Source organism: Typopeltis vanoorti, chromosome 10 (assembly GCF_054136105.1).
Source record: "Typopeltis vanoorti isolate ZY-2024b chromosome 10, IOZ_Tvanoo_1.0, whole genome shotgun sequence".
In the NCBI taxonomy this organism is placed as follows: domain Eukaryota; kingdom Metazoa; phylum Arthropoda; class Arachnida; order Uropygi; family Thelyphonidae; genus Typopeltis; species Typopeltis vanoorti.
Window position 1 is genome coordinate 38,156,491 of NC_143558.1, and position 22,545 is coordinate 38,179,035.

Here is a 22,545-nt window from a genome sequence, read left to right on the forward strand (position 1 = left end):
AACAGACACATGAAAAAATACATTAACAGAACTAGTATAAAACAAGTTCATTTTAAAAGGAATGCGTGCTAGAGTTCCAATTGAAGTTGATTACATGCATGAGCCGGTATTAGTGCACCAGTATTGGACAGTGGTAATGTGCGTATCAGAAATATTATAGCTAAGGCTGTTATTAATATGAGATGAATCAAGTGATATTTCTTTATCCATTCTTTTACGCATGGAGGAACATCAAAGAGACATTTCTTACAATAGAACCAGAGCCACGTTCTCCGTCAACGCAGATGATGGCCACCAACACATCGTTGATTGGCAAAAAACCTGTAATACATGTGTGCTATGATGAACTGGAAAGAAGAATAATTGAATCTAAAGAAATATCACTTGATTCATCTCATATTAATAACAGCCTTAGCTATAATATTTCTGATGCGCACATTGCCACTGTCCAATACTGGCGCACTAATACCAGCTCACGCACGTAATCAACTTCAGTTGGATCTCTAGCACGCATTCCTTTTAAATGAACTTGTTTTATACTAGTTCTGTTAATGTATTTTTTCATGTGTCTGTTATTTTTATTTTACTCTTTACCAATGATACCTGAAGAAGCTGTATTTCAACAAAACTAGTTGTATCTTAAAAATAAATCTGTCATTCTCGATATAAAGTCATTTAATTTCCTTTTATATATATATGACACACACACACGGTGGCCATAAAATAACTTTCCCTCTTTGGAGGCATCTGTAACTAAAACGAATAAGCGGAATGAGACCAAATTTTATACTGAGACTTTTAAAAGCATGGGGAGATGATTTCCGCAAAAAAAAAAAGATTTAGTACCAAAAGTCACCGATAGCTATGGCGCAAGCGCTTGGACCAGTACTGGTCTCTGCATCATCGAACACAGCAGTAGCAACGTCTGTTACTGTCTCTTCTTGCACTGCTTTCTGTCCTTTGCCAGGTCTAACTCCTAGTGATCCAGTTTCCTCAAACTTCTTAATCATAGCTCTCGGTGCTACAGCTGACATAGGACCTGTCTGTAAAGTTATGAAGCCTGCTAAATTCCCGAAGGGCCGCTATGGCATTGCACTGTTTAAGGTAAAACAACTTAACAAGTAAAGCACACTGAGGCAAAGTAGGACGCATATTGAGCACAATTTGTCAGTCATTCGAATAACTGCCTGAACGTTCCCGATCCCTTTTTAAGTGGAATTAGTGGCGCTGCTGTCACATAAGCACAGTAAAATTTGCATAATCTTTTTTTACCTGCGTTTACTGCAAATTTTGACAGCTTTCGGCTCTGCCAGCGCTAAAATTTCCCTTATCGGCGACTTTTGGTACTTTTTTTTTACCCGCTGAATTCATCTCCACGTGCCTTAGAAAAGTCTCAATATAAAATGTGGTCTCATTCTGTGTATTAGTTTTAGCTACAGATACCTCCAAAGAGGGAAAGTTATTTTCTGGCCACCCTGTACACACACACACACACACACACACACACACACACACAAAGAAAAGCGCTATATTACATTTCAAACAGTATGCCAAAGTGATGATGATTTGATCAACCAATATTCTACTGGCCTGACCTCTAGTGGGAAAAACATAAAACTAAATCAAAGCTATATCCCCCCCCCCCCCATTTTAGACAAATTATGGCCTCTACAACTGTTATAACTATTTTATAAAATAAATAACTAGTGTTCTTTTGCATGTATTACGTTCTGGTTATTTTGTGTGGCAAAACACTTTCTACCTACAAAAAGAAGGCACAGCCATGGGCTCACCATTATCCCCCTCTATTGCTAACTTTTAGATGGAATATTTTGAGCAATGTGCTCTAGATTCCTCTTCTTTAAAACCCAGTCTGGCTTAGATATGCTGACAATGTTTTTGGGCCCCATGACTGCCATACATTAGAAACTTTCCTCAGCCACCTAAATAAACAACACAAATGCATACAGTTCGCAATTGAGATTGAAAAGCAGAACACGCTTCTGTTTCTAGATACACTTGTCACACATCTTCCTTCCTTCTGGCAGTCTTTCCTTCACTGTTTACCGGAAACCGACACATACTGGCCAATATATACACATAAACTCCTACCACCACCCAACACAAAAACTATTGTCATTAATACTCTAAAAAAACAGGGCTTTGAAGATTTACTCCAATGAACAATCACTTAAAGATGAATTTAAAGTTATCAATAATACTTTCCTAAAAATGGTTGCAACCAAAATACTATCAACAAAATTCTCTATGAGACCTCACTTAAAAACAAAGATAAACTAGACTGCAATAAAACTAACCATTCCATACATTAAAGGGACATCAGATAGAATAAACAGAATACTACAGAAATACAATCTTAAAGCAACCTTTAAATCTTCTGCAAAATTAAAGAGCTTACTTAACTAATCCAAAGACCCACTCCCTCTGCTGGCCCACCCTGGAGTATACCGTATTTACTGCATTTGAAATCTACCCTATATTAGTGGCCAAAATTGTGGAAGCCTTTTGGGAAAAAGTGTATTTCTGAGGTTTGATGGCTCATAACACCATTTTTTTTTTTTTTTTTTTTTTTTTTTAGAGTAATACCCTAAAATTATATATCAATGGAAAGATAATTTAATCAAGAATGTAATGCAATAACTTTTATGAATGATTTTTTTTTATTAGAACAGCAGTTATAAAGAAGAAAAGCGAAACACGTAGAAAAAATGAGATATGCAAAAATTCTCACAATGTGAGTTAATACTTAGTTGGGTAACCTTAAGCATTAATTACGGCCTTACAACACCTTCCCATGGAGAGAAACAAGTTTTTTAGTTCTGCAGCTGTTATAATATGAAACCAAGATTGAATTATAATTATTACTTCTATTAATTGGATTTTATAGCTGGGTTGCTTCTGACTAACAAGTTTCTTTAGTCAGCTCCATAGATTTTCAATTGGGTTAAGGTCTAGGCCATTTCCAGGCCATTCCAGCAGTGGAATATGATTATCTTGAAACCACATTTTGCACACAGCAGCAACATGACATGGAGCTGAATCCTGTTGAAATATAAATGCTTCATTATCTTGGAAAAGATCACGTGCAGAAGGCTTCAGTATTTCATTTATGTATTTTGAGGCATTTATATTCCCATTAATCACGCAAGTTCTGCCCACACCTTTTGATGTCATACAACTCCAGATCATAACGCTAAGTGGGTGTTTCACGGTAGGTGTAATGCAATCTGGATGCAAATCTTCTCCGATTCTTCTCCTTACGCATTTTATGCCATCACTACCAAACAGGGAGATTTTGGTCTCATCACTGCAAATAACACTGTCCCATTGTTCAGTTAACATGGGTTTTAGTCCAGTTTAATCTTTTCAACCTTTGTTTGAGAGATAAGAATGGCTTTTTTCGTGGAATTCTAGCATTTAGACCAAATTCATGCAGTCCGTGCCGAACAGTCCTTGCACTCAACTCCACATTGTATACACCCAGATGAGTTTCTTCTGTCACATAGGCACAGTCTCTCAATTCTTCTATCATCACTTGCTGTTGTGCACCTTTTCCTGCCTTTACCAGTCTGGTTTTGTAGTGACTGAGTTGCCTTATACCTCTTCAAAAATTTAGAAATGTCACCTTTGGTTAAGTTTCCACCAATTTTTCTTCTAATTTCTTCATAACTGTAGCCTTGTTCACTTAATAGTACTATTTTACATCACTTTCTGGGTGACCGGTCAACTCTCTGCACCATTTCTTTAATTTTATTATGTTTTACAAGCTCACTAAATGAAAGAACACAAAAAAAAAAACACAACAAACTTGATAGCAATCACATAACACACTAACAAATGTCCTCCTCTCAGCTCCAATACATGACATCAATAGCTGAATCCTACTGTGACCTTACTGGCTCACTGCCAAAACAAGATGACACCTGATTGGCTCTCTAAAGACTCATGCTCACTGGCTACATTCAAATGAAGGAAAGCTACTTCATATCAACCTAAGCAAGTTGTGCTTCTTTTTTCTGGTTATTTGGCTATAACTTTTCATAGAATACAGATAATTGAACAAACTTTGTAGCATTACATTCTTGGTTAAATTATCTTTCCATTGATATATAATTTTATGGTATTATACACAAAAAAGTGGTGTTATGAGCCATCAAACCTCAAAAATACACTTTTTCCAAGTGTTTCCACAATTTTGGCCACTAGTGTATATAGGGGAAACAGGATGCACAATTCCTATCAGACAAAAGGAACATAAATGACAAATTAAATATAATAACTATGGTGAAGCTGGCCTTTCTGATCATGCCCTGAACACTTCGCATAGAATCAACTGGAAAAGCACCTGTTGTTTACATCACACCAAAACATGGTATGAACATAAATTTAAGGAAGCCTGCGAGATTTTTTATCAACCACCCTAATCTTTAACAATAACGATGGTCTAAAAATCCCAAGAATATGGGAGTCACATATTCTACCCACTTAACCTTTCTCCCTAAGAGTTAACTATAAATAGGACCATAGATAATCCAGAATCTTAAATCTAATATAAGAATTGGCATGTTAAATTAGGACATCACTGTTGCCGTAACAAAACTATCTATATGAAAGAATGTTTCTCTGATGTTATCTTAAATAGAATATAGCTTTGATGTAGTTTTTTTTTATTAATAATTCATTTATTTTTCTCTTTTATTTTATTATTTTATTTTCACTAGAGGTCATGCCAGTAGAATAACCATTGATCAAGTCATTGTCTCTTTAGCATACTGTGTGAAATGTAATTCAGCTTGTCTCTGTATATGTGTATATACTCTAAATGATGACCTTAATATGAAGGTCGAAATGTCAGGAAATTAAAATAGTTATTTATAACACGGCTGTAGAGTCCATAGCTATATTCCATTTATTACATCATCAGAGAACAAATTCATATAGGCAGTTTTATTATGGCAAAAAGTAGTGTCCTAATTTAGCATGAGTGATGTTATATTAGGGTTAAGATCCTGGATTACTTACAGTCCTATTTATAATTAACTCTTAGACAAAAAGGTTATGTGGATAGAATATGTGCCTTCCATATTCTTGGGATTTTTAGATCACCATTACTGTTAAGATTGATAAGAATTTCACAGGCCTCCCTAAATTTATGCTCATGCCACGTTTTGTTGTGATGTAAACAAGAGGTGCCTTTCAGTTAACTCTATGTAGAGTATTCAGAGCATCATCAGAAAGGCCAGATTTACCATAGTTATTAATGTGCCATTTATGATCCATTTTTCGGACTAGAACTGTGCGTCTTACTTCACCTATATAGGGAAAATGAGAGGTGCAATGAATATGGTATACTCCAAGGTGGACCAGCAGAGGAAGTGGATCCTTGGATGAGTTGAATAAGTTCTTTAATTTTGCAGGAGGTTTAAAGGTGGCAATAAGGTTGTATTTCTGTAGTATTCTGTTTAGTTTATCTGATATCCCTTTAATGTATGGAATGGCTACAGTTTTATTGTAATCTAATTTACTTTTGTTTTTAAGTGGAGTCTTGTGAAGAATTCTGTTGATAGTATTTTTGCTGTAGTCATTTTTCAGGAAGGTATTGCTGATAACTTTTACTTCATGTTTAAATGCTAGTTCACTACAGCAAATCTTCAGAGCCCTGTTTTTAGTGTGTTATGATAATTAATGTTTGTGTTGGGTTGTGGAGCTTTCTTCTGCACTCCTCTGGCTGTTGTCCAACCACCATATGTTTTAATAATTGCAGCTTGTGTAATACTCTGTCATGTGGTTCACTGCATCAATGACAGATGATACTGACTGTCGCAGAATCAAATTCTACTAAAGCAGAGAAGGTACGTCAGTCAGATTGCTCAATTTTCCACTGTGATATCCGAAATGTACTACATATTGGCCCATACAAAAAGGTGGATACCACAGGAAAGTGATAACTCCTGAATAGGTTGTCATCGGTTTCCCCACATAAACTGTGGGAATAGATAAGGTGAGTAGTCATTTGGTCAATGGTAGTGAATGCACACGTTGGCATATGAAAGAAGGTGTTGCTTCCAGTGTTTAAGGAGAAATTATTGTTGACAATATGCTCAACTCTTCATCTCATGTTTGTGCATGAGCACAACTTCACAAAGTGTTGTGTCCATTTAAATTACCCATTAAAAGTAAGAAGGATGTTAAGTGCAATATCATATAATCAAGATCATCTTACAAAATATCTGCAGCAGGTGGAAGGTAGTCGCACTGTTATTACAATTAGTTGTTATCCAACTAAGAATCTGGGAGCAACCAATTCTATACCATGCTAACAGATACCACACTATCTGTTGAGGGACCTTCTAATAAAGGATCCAGAGGCATGTCTTTGATCCTCTGTGGTACACATTCCATTATTTATTTATTAACAGGAGGATTTTCAACATGTCTTCAGGAGTGAGACCATATTGATCTTTCTCTTTAAGTTGCTCTAAGCAGATTTTTATTTCTATGTTACTCCCACCCACCAAGCAAACCTATAGTCAATTTTGTACCATGAGTGAGGATTAAGATTTTTTTTCCATTTTTTTTCATCGATTTTACATTTTTTTGTATTTTTAATTAATTTTTTTTTTACATAGTATGGAAATCCTGCTCTAGAGACCTCACATGGAACTTTTACAAGAAACTTCAGGCCTCCAATAAGTAGAGCAGTGGTCACTGAGAAATGATATTAATCTCCCACCTAAAGACAATCACAAACATCCATGCACATGGTGAAATTCAAATTCAAATCTGCAGCCTGCTAGTAGGAGAACAGTATGCTGACCACTCAGTCAAACAAGGCCAATATGTTATATTTTTCAAAAATGTTGGAATTGTGAAAAGGCAGGAATGACATACATTCCAATCGACACTCTCTCTCTACTGTTATCTTCTTGACATAAGAGCATTTAGCAGATGTTGTTGGTATACTGCCTCTTCACCTCATGATAAATGATATATTGTTCTGTTTAAACGTCTGCATCTCCTTTTCATCCTTCCATCTTTGGCATGCCTGGGATTTTGCTGAGTGGTCTCCCTCACAGAATCTGCCACAGACAACAGGGTCACAACAGACAGTTTGAGAATGACCATATTTTTGTCATTTAAAGAATCAATGGGTTTGGGATATCCTGCTTTGACAGGTAGTAGAAACCAGATGCCCATTCCTATGTATCAGGATTTTTCTTATGGCTGTCACTCCCTGGTCATTTGAGTTTAGAGCACATCTCTTCATCAAGAAGGTCCTACTTGCCATATTCCTGGTAGATCTTTCATGGAGTAATTTTTCTTATTATACTACTGTAGCTGCTTCCATAAGAACATCTGAACAAGCTGAGGCAACTCATATCAAAGTTTTTCTTATTATACTATTTTTTCTCATATCAAAGTTTTTCTTATTATAAGAACATCTGAACAAGCTGAGGCAACTCATATCAAAGGTGGAACATGCTCCGATCTCATAGAAGGGATGCAAGTTCTGTTCACTACAAACTTGGTATTATTAACTAGGTCTACCTACTCACTGATGAGACCTCAATAAAGGTTGAAACCGGTCTAGGAAGTGACCTTCTCTCATAATGTAGACAATAATACAGCTCCTAGGAGCCAAGTTCACATTATGGGTAAATATCAAGAATAGTGATCGGAGCTTGCTCCACCTTTGATATGAGTTGCCTCAGTTTGCTCTACCTAAAGGGGTCAGTTGCTGCAGTATCCAGGTATCTGCTTATGCTTGGAATCACCGAACTTTATATAGTTTCTATATTCGGCATGAAACTTTTTGAGTTTCTTATTCGGCTAAGAAACAATATGGGATGTAATATCCCTTTAACTTAAACAAGTTCAAGTTTAACTATTTCAGAGGGCCAAGATGTGACATTTTTCAGAAGCCTTTGTAATGTTTTCTTTTGAAAACTGCTAAGCTCATAATCCTTTGTAATGTTTTCTTTTGAGAATTTCTGAGATCATAATCCCACAGTTTTAAAATGATGCAGTCTCTGAGAAACACATTCTCTGATTATACACTCTACATTGACTACAGTACTGTTATCCTTGTTGGCTCTAGTGATTACTATGCTACTGTGTTTGCATAATTTACAAAACATGAGGAGTTGGCTATTAGAGAGACTTCTTCTAGGCAGTGAAAGCTGTGCGAAGATGTTAGCTATGTCGAGCCTCATGTTGTTGGCAATGGTAGGAGGCAAGTAGCAGATGCCACATTCTATATGTAGTATGAAGCTTAAGGACAGAACTTGACATGATGCTACTATTTATAGTTTATTATTTAGAAGGATCTATCTTGTTTCGGTCTATTTCTCTAGTTCCTCGGCTTGTCCCATCTTTTCCAGTGTTCAATCCTGCAGCAATAACAACCATTTTCAATTCTGCTGAGGTTGTTCCAGTAGTTGACATTTCACTGTCTGTCCTGGTTCCCAGACAAAAACAGTAGAAGCCTTATATAATCATGTAACATCTGTGTCATCATAATATCACATCATGATACCAGTTTAATGTATATGCAGTTTCGAGTAATGGAGAATAACTAATTTGACCAACAAGTCTCAATTTGCCTTTTTTTTTTTTTTTTTTAATCACTTGAGATGAATTGTGTTCATGACAAACTCCTGAACTCAATTCTAACAATATTAGCCCATGCTCACAATTTGTAGTTTGTGGAATGCTGTCCTCGTTTATTTACCTCATTTATCTATTTTTAACTAAGATAGGCTAATTCAAACCTGACTGGGGAAAAAAAAAAAGGATAATAAAATTCCTAACACACAGGATTTGAATCCAATATATTTTTTAAGCAAAACAATACACACCAAAGTATTCAGATACAAACACATCATACCAGAGTAACAAAACTAAACTAACAATGCTCGCCTCTCTTAACTTTTATTGAATGAAAATTTATATCAGAATTCATATTTGTAAATTTAGAGACACAAAAACACAGGTGTTGAACAGATTATTTTATTAATTGCTAATAAAATAAAACTTGACGTTTCGATCCCTGTATCGAGGTCATCATCAGAAGAACAAGCATATATGGAACAAGCTACATGCTCATGCCCTGTATACCGGTAAACTAAATCTACGTAGTTAGTTAATCCTTATCCCTAGCCCCTCTAGTGATAAAAAATAAATAAATAAATAAAAATAAATAAAAAATAATTTATTTTTTTTTTAAATATTTTTTTTTAAATATAAAATTTTTATTTTAAAAAAAAATACCAAGTCCCTACACCGCACCAAAACTTGGTTTGAGAGAAAATTTAAAGAGTCATGTGAAATGCTCAAACACAACCCAAATCTCAACAAAAATGATGGCCTAACCATTTCAAGAATGTGGAGGACCCATCTACAACCTGTATAACAACCTAAACTTGCCATAGAAAAATCCCACTACAAGAAGACAACCTGGTGAAGTGTTTGTAACATTCAACGGCAACTGAAAGAAATCATACTATAACAATCAGAACTATCCAGAAGAATATTAAAACATGAGGACTTTAGCAGTTTATTGTAGTTGTACTTATTTATTTTATATTTTTTTTATCTATTTATTATTTTTTTATATATATTCTTTTTTTTTTAATTTTTTTTTATTTTTATTTATTTATTTATTTTTTTTATTATTATTATTTAATTTTTTTTTTTTTATTACTAGAGGTCAGGCTAGGCAAAAGGATTAACTAACTACGTAGATTTAGTTTACTGGTATACAGGGTATGAGCATGTAGCTTGTTCCATATATGCTTGTATTCTTCCGATGATGACCTCGATACAGGGATTGAAACGTCAAGTTTTATTTTATTAGTAATTAATAAAATAATCTGTTCAACACGTGTGTTTTTGTGTCCCTAAATTTACAAATATGAGTGCTGATCACTGTGTAACTTTAAAAGAAAGAATTTATATCCGAATGCTTCTGAGGTTAAACTGGGATCAACTGGATTGTTAAAGCAAAATGTTTTCTGTGTGGCAATAATTATACTATTAATATTTAGAAACTTCATAAAAACATTAATAATATCATAATATTTTCATAATTGATTCACTTTGCAAAAAGTAGTACCAAGAGCAATATAAAAAATTTAAAGCATATACAAATTTCAGAACTATAACTATGAACTAGACATCAATTTTAATTTCAAATGAATAGATGATTTAAAAATACTTTATACACCCTTCTCAAACCAATGCATACTTTGACTCAAATGATGGATCTTTTTCATACGTGGTGACTTTTGGATTAGGATGAAGTCTTTCAATAGTCTTGCGACTTTTGGTAGCTTGATTTGAAGTGGGAACTACTTTTCGTGCACCTGATAATCTTCCTAAAAAATGAACAAATCTGGTTTTCTCAGTTTATTCATTTTCATTTGTATTTATTGCTCACATTATTCATTGCAAGTCTAGATGTCATAGCATAAAATGAATAAAATATGAATAAAAAATTAAAAAATAACCCTAAGTCAGTGGTTCCCAAACTGTGCACTGTGGCGCCCTGGAGCAACATGAAATATTCCAATATTTTCACTGAAATGACACTTAGTCCACGTGGTTTTAGAATCAGACTGCTGATGTGTTGATGTGATGATAGGAAGGGCATCTAATGGACACTGTACAAACCACTAACTGTTTTGCTTTTAGTAATACATAGTAATACTAGATGGCTAAAATACTAATACATAAGGGTGCCGTAAAAGTTTGAGAACCACTGCCCTAAGTGGTTAAGAATAAGTAAATCTTAATAACCAAATCAGTGATATCACAGAATTAAAATAACAATGATTCCATAAAAAAATACAATGGCAAGAACATCTCTAGCAGTTATGTTAAGAATGCTTCTAAAAATCATAAACATGGGTTCTGGTATCCTTTCTTGTAAATCATTTTATGTAATTATGTTTCAATTTTTCTTTCTTTTTTTTTTTATTTTTATTTTTTTTTAACAATCCTGACCAAGAAACACTGACCAATTATAACATATTACTACAATAGGTTTAAAGACTTAAAATGCTAAAAATTGTTCTAGAGACTAAATGCAGTCATTTCACTTGCCCAGTTTCCTGGTGTGCTCATTTATAATTTAAATTAAACTCAAAAACTACTTCATGTGAATTTCACCCATGAAAGGCTGTAATAACCAATTATACATTACTAGATGGCTTAGAGATTAGGTAATCCAGATGTGTTATAAAAACCTAACCCACAAAGCTTTTCAAGCCACTTCACGTCTCCAAAAAACATGCACAGAATGGTGGTCTTGTATCAGGTAAAGAAATTCAGCAACCACCTAAGTCATTCATGAAACATACACTGAAATTTGATCTCAGAACCTGATGGTTGCAGAGCCATGATTAGATTATGATTAATTTTATACAATGTGATTGGAAATATCTGCCAAATACCCTCAGATCACTACTGCATTTCATTAATAACTGCAAAGTCTCTGCAAATAATGTAGCAGGAATTCATGCTTTAAGGCTTACATGCCAGGAGGAACTTGTTGGAGGCTTAATGGAGTACAATAGTACTGGGAAAAGATTAAAAACACTAATTCTTCAAATATTTCATCTCAATCGCAAAGATATCTTCAGGGAGTAAAACATGGAACTTTTAACACACACAAAGGCAACACACAAAACTAAATGAAATATCAATGAAAGACTAGAGGAGGGTACCTCACCAACTAGGTGAGGTATTCTCCGTGAACACCAGACAGAGTGCCCAGATGTAAACTGTGATCTCGAAGGATTAGTGTTCCCCATATTTCTGGAAGATTTATGCATCATATTTATTCAGATTAGGCTGATTTCTGAGGGCAACTGCAGATTCTAGAAACAGTCCTTCTCTTCTAAACTTGCTGTGATGGAGCATAGTGGGTTTTTTCCAAGTGCCTTTGCAAGTAGTATTTACAGCATGTCTACAATACCCGACTGACCACAGTTATGTTTGCAGAGGTAATTTTTGCTCTTCTATGTGGATGATGACTGATCTTCCTGCCTGTGGATAGTAGGTCAACTTGCAGGAACAGGGCACTCTATATACACACACCAAGAACTGAGAAAGGAAGGAAATGATCTTTACTGGAACAAATAAAGATAGCTAATTTCAAGGGAGACTTGAAAGTTCCACTTGAAATTAGTTATCCTTATATTTCTTTGCATTCAGCCTTTTATTATTATGTAAGTGATGGCAATAGCATTACTAAAATCCTTCTTAAGTGCTGGGAAGAACTCATATTGAAGGCTTAATGGAGTTTTAATTAGGTTTTCAATTACTGTTTTCATTTATATTGGATATTTACCCCAGAATGTGCCATAGTTTTAATTTTCTTTAATGAAATCTGTAAGTTGAATTTACTTATCTTTGAAGATAAATGATTTTTGTAAAACAGATCTTCAAAAACAAGATATCTTTTAATTTAATGGAGTAAAACAGTACAAGAAAGACTAACTCCACCAAAAGAGAAAGTCATGGATTGAGGGTTGGATTGATTACTGTTTTGATCCTTTGTAGAACTGAAACCATTAGATAAGGTGCAGTCTATATGGCTCAATACAGGGAGGCGAAGAGATTATAAATGTATCTGCATGTATGAGCGTTTCCTATATCCTGTATACCAACCTTCTTAATGGTAGCCTCTCCTTCTTAGTGTACAAATATTACTGTTGGTATTGCAATCGCTTTTTAAAATTTTAATTATGTTTCCTTCCTTGTTTAGCCTTTTTTCTTATAATACCACAGATATCTTGATAGCAGTGTAATGTCTGATGTACATGTTATCTATTTCATATATTATATCATACTGTAAATAACTGACATGTGTTACTTGTTCTGGAATTAGGTTTTCAATTACTGCTTTCATTCATATTGGATATTTACCCCAGAACATGCCATAGTTTTAATTTTCTTTAATGAAATCTGTAAGTTGAATTTACTTATCTTTGAAGATAAGTGATTTTTCTAAGCAGATCTTCAAAAAAAAAAGATATCTTTTGATTTTTGTATGATTATTTATCTGCAGAAAATGTGACATTTTTTACCTGTATGTACCACACATACCACCACTGATTTAGAAACTTATTTAATACCGTGTTGGACTTTCTTTAGCTCGAATTACAGTACATATGCTGTTTGGCAAAGGCTCCACAAGATGCTGGATTGTATCTACAACATACCAGGTGTTCACCAGAGAGTCCTTTAACTGATTCAGATTTAAAGGAAGAGGATTTTGCTCACAGATCTGTTTTTCTAACATGACCCATATATTCTCAATAGGGTTCAGATCCAGGCTTTGTGATGGCAAGGGAAGTTTCTGTCATGCTTGCTGAACTACTGCTGAACAATTCTTGCAAGATGGCATTGTCGTCCTTGAAACAACAATCAACTGCTGGATTTAAAAAAAAAAAAAAAAAAAAAAAAAATTAACATTGCAAGAATGGACTTGACTGATAACAATGTTCAGATATTTTCCTTGGAGGACCCCAAACCTTCCAGCAATATCAGAGGACCAACACAACGTCCCACACCACGATACCACCTGCAGAACTTTGAGTTGTGATTGCAAGGCAAGATGGGTTCATTGCTTCGTGGGGGGGGGGCTGCTACAAAACTCTATCATCAGTATAGAACAGAGTGTACATGACATTTCAGACCACAACTTTTTTCCCAATCTTCTAGTGTCCAGTCATGGTGTTCCTGATACCACTGGAGATGAACTTTCTGGTTCATCGCAGAAATGAATGGTTTCCATATAGGCAAATGACTGTCAATACCGATCGTCTTCAATTCCCTGCTCTTAGTTCGGTGAGATATGGGTCCAGAACAGCCTTCATTAAATGCTTCAGTCATACAAAAACCTTCTCAGACAACATTGATCTTGTTCCTGACAGACCATCTTAGCACTACAGTTATGCCTCTCAGACAAGCAATGTGGGTTATTTGTCGCACGGATTAAACACCCAGGATCTCACCTTTTAAGAAGACCAGTCAGCTCTGCTGTTTTCAAAATCATGAATCCAGCCAGGCAGACACCTACAATAAGCCTTTTATTGAGCTCTGAAATATCCTTTGGTTTTCTCATTGTGATCATCACTATTGATGATTATTGACCAGCAGCATTCTTAAATAGTTGCCTAGAACACTTAGTGATGTGTGTGTAACCAAATATTTTGCATATACACTGTGTGGTGTTTGTGTACACTGCATAAATGTTTCTAATTCAGTGGCAAGTATATGTATAATAAATTTTCTCTTCCTTATCAGGTCATCGATGCCCAGGTTAATGTTGTGGTTATGTTTATCAATATATTTACATTTATAGATATTTATAGATATAAAAATAAATAAACATCAAATAATGAATAACATTACAACAAGTCAAAGAAGGGGTTTCATCACTGAGAATTACCTGGAAAACAAGAAATGGTGAAAGAGTAAGGAAAGCAGGAGAAGAAGAATAAGAAGAAAATGCAACTTGTAAATTATAAGTTGTAACTTATAAATTAAGAAAGAGGGATTCCATGAACATGGAACTGGTCACCATGCTAAAGAAAACAATGTTCCTGTAAGAAATGCTGTAAACACTGAAACTGTGGATATCTACCATACTATATACCAAGTCCCCAGAAAAGTGCAAAATGCTTGCAAGTGATTGCAGATAACTTACTAGCCTTACTTGATCAATTGTCTTCTAGAAGTTGATGCAAGCAGATGTTCCAGATGAACTCTTTATTAATCAGCCCAAAAACGATCTAGAGTTAATGAATAAGAGCATGTTGTTCAACAAATCCTCCTTGAAATTGAATGGCTAACTATCAGTACAATTGTATATATTACACCTAAGATCACCCCAGTATTACATGGTAACATCTATATCAGCCAAGAGTAACTATCTGGGGGGTACAATATCCACTGAAGGGGGTGATTGGACTGTACTTTTTTTGAGGACACAGTCACAGGAGAAAATTACTATAACGTTAGACTCACATTTTTTCCAATACTGAAAAGTTGATACGATTATGCCTGTGAATTTTTATACAGGATGAAATGGAACTTCCATACATTGTCAAAATGTGCAACTTGTTTGACACTTTGCCAGGAGGCTGGATTGGTAGACAGGGATCAAGTGAGTGGGCATCTCACTCTTGTGACTTGACCCCCCAATGGATTCCTATCTGGGAAACAACGAAGAACGAAGCTTACAAGAGAAAGCTTAAGACACTTTCGGAATTAAATAAAAATTTTTAAAAATTTAAAAAATAACAAGAAGTGTGAGTTAGAGAACTTATACTTTCATAATAAAGAAAGTAATAAAATAAATGGAAAAATGCGTTAAGGAAAAAGGTTTACATCATTCATAGATTAACCAATTAAAATTAATTTGTCATATAACATTTGGCCACCCCAACATATAAGATACGAGAAAAATTACATCCTATCAAACTCCTTGATTAGTTTCTATTCCTGCTGTTATACATTCATTCATATTTATAATTACAGCTGATTTACTATATAAGCTCTTAAATGCAACTAATAACTGTTTTGGGTCAGGAGTGCTTAAGGGTTAAAGCTGTATGACAGAGAGGAGACCTTCACATAGCCTTTAAAGGAATGCAGAGAACCGACCAGCGCTTCTAACCTAATGTTCAATCCTCACCTTCTCGTGGTGCACCCTGTTGGGCATCTACCTGGATACTGAACGAACAACGATGGGCTGGCAATTTGGGATTTAGTCAACCAAATTGTATTCTTATTGGCTAAAACCAATATAGAAAACGATGGTACAACATGACAAAATTTCATGCCAGCTGGGCATCGCCCGGTTAAACAAGGCCCCCATTGTCTTTGCCAGGGAACCAGGGCAAACAGCAAAAAGTCAGCTACTGGAACAAATCTGAAAGCACACCTACAACTCAACATCACCTGAGTTAAAGATCAGTACTATCAACATAAGAAGCCTGAATGGCAAAGAAATGGAGCTAGCTGAAGAATTAGATAAGTACCAGATCGACATAATACGGGTGACTAAAATAAAAAAGACAAAAACTGGTGATATCTTTCTGAGCAATAAATACAAAATGTTATATTCAGGCAATAACAATCAAGGAAAAGAAGGAGTACCCATAGTATTCAACACTAAATACGAGGCTAATCTTCTTGAATGGCACGCAGTCTCAAGTAGAGTGATGTGGGCAAATATGAGAATGGGGAACTGGACAATGAGACTTATTTATGCCTATGGTCCCAAAGAAGGTTTTACTATGGTAGAAGTGGAGGAATTTTTTTATGCTTTAGAGAAAGCAACTGACACAATGAAAAATTGGTCCTTGTTGGGGATCTAAATAACAGAGTAGGAAATGATTGCCAGACATACAAAAATATTTTGGGAAAATTTGTAGAAAAGAGCAAAGCTAATAATAATGGCAAATAACTGTTGGATTTCTGCTCATTTGTTCCAACATAAAAATGTGCACAAATTCACATGGAGAGAAGAGGCAAGGAATAAGAAAAGTCTCAATGACTATGTTATTGCTGATAGTGATGTTTTCTTCCTGGTTCAGGACACCAGAATGTACAGAGGATTTGAAATTGGAAGTGATCACTATTTGGTCTTGAGTAGGATAAAATTGAATTTCATATTGAAAAGAATAACATGTAACAAAGTTTTAAAGCGATTATAAGTTGAGCAGCTCTCAGATGTGAACTGTAGACTAAAATACACAAAGATTATTGAAGAAAAAATGAAAGAGTTTGAGAACAGGAATCAAACCTTGGAGATTCAGTGGCAAGCCTTGAAGAAAACCCTGATTGATTCAGCCAGAGAGCCATGTAGTGAGGTTGTCTGCAAGGATAGAAAAATCATAACTCCATGGTGGACATAGGAAGTTAAAGATGCAGTGAATAAAAAGAAGAAAGCATATCAAAAGTCCCTGGCAAATAAGTCAGTTTTTGCTCTTAGAGAATACAGAGACAAATGTAAGAAAGCAAAACATTGTGTAAAACTAGCTAAACAAAAGTCATGGGAGGACTTTGGCAAGAACATAGAAAATAAATATCAAGAAGGTGGTAAGATATTCGGGAGGTTGATGAAGAAGCTTAGAAATGGAGGAAAGAGTGCTGTAAAAGGAGTTAGAGATGATAAAGGTGACATGAAAACAGGAGAAAAAGATATCCACGAAGTATGGAGAAATTACTTCGAAAAACTGCTAAATGAAACAATCAGTGATAGCACAGGGGAAAAAACACTAATCAGGAATACATATCCATACTTGAAGTAGAAAACGCCATCAAAGGCTTGATATGTGCAAAGGCAGCAGGAGTAGATGAAATTCGACCAGAAATGCTGAAGTATGGTGGTATAAAAGTCTTACAGTGGCTGCACTGCAAGTTCAGAAAGCCTGGACAGAGGGACGAATTCCCGATGATTGGAGTAGAGCTCTAATAGTACCCATATATAAAAAGGGAAATAAAACTGAATGTGAGAATGACAGAGATATTTCCCTAGTGAGTGTTCCTGGCAAGATCTATGCAAGTATACTTGAGAAACGATTGAGAAGAATTGTAGAAGAAAAGCTGGGTGAAGAACAAGCTGGATTCAGGACAATTGGAAGCTGTCAGAATCAGAACTTCACTTTACGATAAATAGTTGAGAAAGCATGGGAATATAACAAAGATCTGTATATAAGTTTTGTCGATCTGGAAAAGGCATATGACAAGGCGCCAAGAAAGAAGCTATTCAATACGCTAGAGTTATATGGTGTCGATGGGGCATTATATCAAGCAATACTTAGTCTGTATTTGAGTTGTAAGTCAGCAGTTAGGATTGAAAGAAGTACAGGAAGATGGTTTAATGTTAAATCTGGTGTGAGACAAGGATGTACATTATCCCCTCTGTTATTCATTATCTATATGGATCACATTATGAAGGAAAGTGGTATTAAACATGTCAAAAGGGGAGATGTTAATGTCAGCTCTTTGCTTTATGCAGATGATGTTTTACTTCTAAATAAATCTGCTAAAAGTCTGCAAGATTCTCTGACTAAATTGAATAGCTGTTGTAATAGATATGGTATGAAGGTCAGCAATAAAAAGACAAAGACAATGAAAATAGGCAGAATCATTGAAAATGTCAACTGTGTTGTGAATGGGAACCTGTGAAACAAGTAAAACATTTCAGCTTTCAAAAGGGGAGATGTTAATGTCAGCTCTTTGCTTTATGCAGATGATGTTTTACTTCTAAATAAATCTGCTAAAAGTCTGCAAGATTCTCTGACTAAATTGAATAGCTGTTGTAATAGATATGGTATGAAGGTCAGCAATAAAAAGACAAAGACAATGAAAATAGGCAGAATCATTGAAAATGTCAACTGTGTTGTGAATGGGAACCTGTGAAACAAGTAAAACATTTCAGCTACTTAGGCACAATTTTTATTGAAGATGGTAAATTAAATATGGAAAGAGACAACAGAATCAACAAAGCTGGAATGGTAGGAACTCAATTGAATAAATTCATATGGAATAAGAGAGAAATTAGTCGGAATACTAAATTAGCTGTATACAAGACAGTGTTCAAACCAGTTTTATCTTATGGATCTGAGAGCTGGGTCAGAAGTAAAACACTTGATCAACGACTAGAGACCACTGATATGAGAGTCCAGAAAGATTAGAGGTGTGAACAGATGGCATCAATGGCAATATCATATTAAAAACGAGGATATTAGGAAATAACTTGACATTGTCAGCATCCAGGAATGTGTTAGTAGAGCTAATCTTAGGTAGTAAACGGAATGGGCAAGGAAAGATTAGCAAAACAAGTGTTCTCTGCCAGGTTGGCAGGAAAACGACCCAGAGGAAGACCAAGATATAGGTGGATTGATACAGTACAAAGTGCCTTAGACGATAGAAATATAAGATCTGATAATGTTGGAGTCTTGACAAGTAACAGACCGATTTAGAGGTGTGATAGAAAGTTAGTAATGATGTAAATTTTTCATGTAGTACTATCATATCCTGTACGCCCCTTGAGGGTACATGTCAGGAATTTGATGATGATGATGAGTTAATTTGTCATATGACTTTTGGCTACCCCAACACATAAGATACAAGAAAAATTACATCCTGTCAAACTCCTTGATTAGTTTCTATTCCTGCTGTTATACAGCAAGAATAGAAACTAATTCATTCATATTTATTATAGCTGATTGGCTATATAAGCTCTTAAATGCAATTAATAACTGTTTTGGATATTCAGTTTCTATTCCATAATTTTTATCCATTAACTTGGTCATGGGCTTTTTTTCATAATCTGTTAATGCCAGGTGGATTTATAAATTAAACTCCCACCTTTTTTCTTAGAATTCTTTTACTGTAAATACATCATTGAAGCCAGTATGACCTATCCTAAATCCAGCCCGAGTTCCCTTAATAATAAGCAATCAGTAATAGTGACTGGTCAACCATTTAAAATCTTACTATGAGTGGAGCTGAAAAGTTCTGGTAAACACCTAGAACAAAAATAATATTAAAGTAAATGATATAACCACAAGAAAGAACATATCTTAAAATCCTTTAGCCTCCATGTTTCATCAGATTGTAATAATTTGATCTACCTCTTGGTTCTACCTCGATTCCTTCATGGTGATTATCACAACTTTTCAGCATGAACCCTCTCATATATACTACCCTCTCTCCCTCTTATTCATGTGTGAGTGCATGCCAAGTGTAAGCATGCCAAACATACTTAGAGACTCAGAACCATCTCTATTTTGAAGGTATAGCTGTAAAACAATTTTATGCTGGTCACCAGATAATAAACAGGACCAAATTGACACTAGGGAGTAAAGGAGACTTCCCACTCAGCTGAAACATAATCCCACTGCTAAAAACTGCCAGGCCATGCCTTGAAGGGGGAAGTCCTAACAGTGGCATTTGGGAGGCAGTGTCAAGGCCATATTATGGCAAGGCGAGGTTGGTCACCCTCTATATGAATGTCATGTTCAAAAGTATTCCCCCTCTCGATGCATGTGCCAACTCTCTTCAACCATTCCCAAAGCAAACCATGAAACATACAACAATGATAGTGTCACTATAATTAAAAAAAAAAAAAAAACCCTCCCTCAAACACTAAGTCCCACAAAAACTACAAATCAAACAAAATACATTAAACACACTAAAAACCCTACAACAAAATCAACTGTATCCACTTTAACATTAGTCATCTCATAAACACCAACATAAATTATGTTGATCACAAGCTGATATTTAGGACAAACCTCCTACTTTTAACAGAAAACTAGCGAAAATACATCCACACACTCAGTGTGATTCCTTCTGCCACTAATTGATATTCATGCCTTTCTGAGATCTCAAATTGCTTGTCAAAGAATACCATTTATAAAATTCTCTGTTTTTGACAATTAAGGTATACTTGTCCAATTCAATAACATTCATCTGCTGTTTTTCCCACTTTCCAAATTCCACTGTCCTCTTCAATGATTTATCCCTGAAGCAGGACTCTATAATGAACTACCCACCAAATTAGTGAAGTCATCTTCCAAGGCATCGATGTCCACAACTGCAAATTTTCCAATTCCAATGACAAAGCTGGAAGAGATGCAGAAGTATATGCAATAAGAAGTAATTGGCACAAATAGTACATCTACCAACTCAAGTGCCTGATGATAATCTTCCTTCTCTCAATACCGCTGATCTTTGCTTGACCAGTCATCCATCTGGATATACTGTAGAGATAACCTCATCATCATCAAATTCCTGACATGTACCTTCAAGGGGTATATAGGATATGATAGTACTACATGAAACTTACATCATCATTAATTTCCTATCTAAAATTTTCCTCCAAATAAATTTGTTATTATGATATTGCCATTGATGCCATCTGTTCAAACCCCTAATCTTTCTCAGGATTCTCATATCTGTAGTGTCTTTGGTCAAGTTTTTTATTTCTAACCCAGCTCTCAGATGCACAAGTTAAAATTGGTTTGAACACTGTCTTGTATATACAGCTAATTTAGTGTTTAGACTAATTTCTCTTTTACTCCATATAAATTTATTAATTTGGCTTCCTGCTATATCACCATTACTAATTCTGTTCTCTATTTCCATATTTAATTTACCATCTTCATTAAAAATCGTGCCTAAGTAGCTGAAATGTTTTATTTGTTCTACAGGTTCTCCATTTAAATTCAGTTGATATTTTCAATGCTTCTGCCTATTTTCATTGTCTTGGTCTTGTTATTGCTGACCTTCATGCCATATCTGTTACAACACCTTATTCAATTTAATCAGGGAATCTTGCAGACATGTAGTGGATTTATTTAGAAGTATAACATCATCCGCATAAAGCAAAGTGCAGAGATTAACATCTCCAATTTTGATATCAGGTTTAATACCACTTTCCTTCATAATGTGATCCATATAGATAATGAATAACAGAGGAGATAATGAACATCCTCGTCTGACACCAGATTTAGCATTAAACCACCTTCCTGTACTTCCTTAAATTCCAACTGCCGACTTACAACTCAAATAAAGACTAAGTATTGCTTGATATAATGCCCCATTGACACCATACAACTTTAGCATTTTGAGTAGCTTCTCTTTTGGCACCTTGTCATATGCCTTTTGCAGATTTAAAAAATTTAAATACAGATCTTTGTTGTATTCTCATGATTTCTCAACTATTTGTCATAAAGTGAAAATCTGATCCTGACAGCCTCTATTTAGCCTGAATCCAGCTTGTTCTTCACCAAGCTTTCCTTCCACGATCATTCTCAACCATTTCTCAAGTATGCTTGCATAAATCTTACCAGGAACACTTAGGAAAATACTTCTATAATTCTCACATTTAATTTTATTTACCTTTTTTATATATGAGTACTATGAAAGCTCTACTCCAATCATCTGGAATTTGTCCCTCTGTCCAGGCCTTCTGAACTATGCAGTGCAGCCACTGTAAGACTTTTATACCTCCATACGTGAACATTTCTGGTCAAATATCATCTACTCCTGCTGCCTTTCCACATTTCAGGCTTTTGATGGCTTTTTCTACTTCAAGTACAGATATGTGCCTGGTCAGAGTTTTTTTACCACTGTGCTATCACTGATAGTTTCATTCAGTAATTTCGAAGTAATTACTGCATACTTCAAGGATATCTTTTTTTCCAGTTTCATGTCACTTTTATCATCTGTAATTCCTTTTACAGCAACTTTCCTCCATTTCTGAGCTTCTTCAAAAACATCCAGAATATCTTGCTACTATCTTCATATTTATTTTCTGTTCTTACGAACGTCTCCCGTTGACTTTTGTTTAGCTAGTTTTAAACAGTGTTTAGCTTTCTTACATTTGTCTGTGTATTCTCTAAGAGCACAAACTGACTTATTTGGCAAGAACCTTTGATGTGATTTCTTCTTTTCTTTCACTGCCTCTTTAACTTCCTGTGTCCACCATGGAGG

General features: G+C 35.1%; 1 protein-coding gene across 1 annotated transcript in view; it reads right to left on the bottom strand.

Annotated features, from left to right (window-relative positions):
• The window catches only part of LOC150102348 (poly [ADP-ribose] polymerase tankyrase-like), a 1,002,656-nt gene that overhangs the window by 837,834 nt on the left and 142,277 nt on the right, over nucleotides 1–22,545 (bottom strand). Inside the window, 1 exon segment of the mRNA XM_090399561.1 lies at nucleotides 10,268–10,397. Within this exon segment, the coding sequence (XP_090255687.1) occupies nucleotides 10,268–10,397 (130 nt within the window).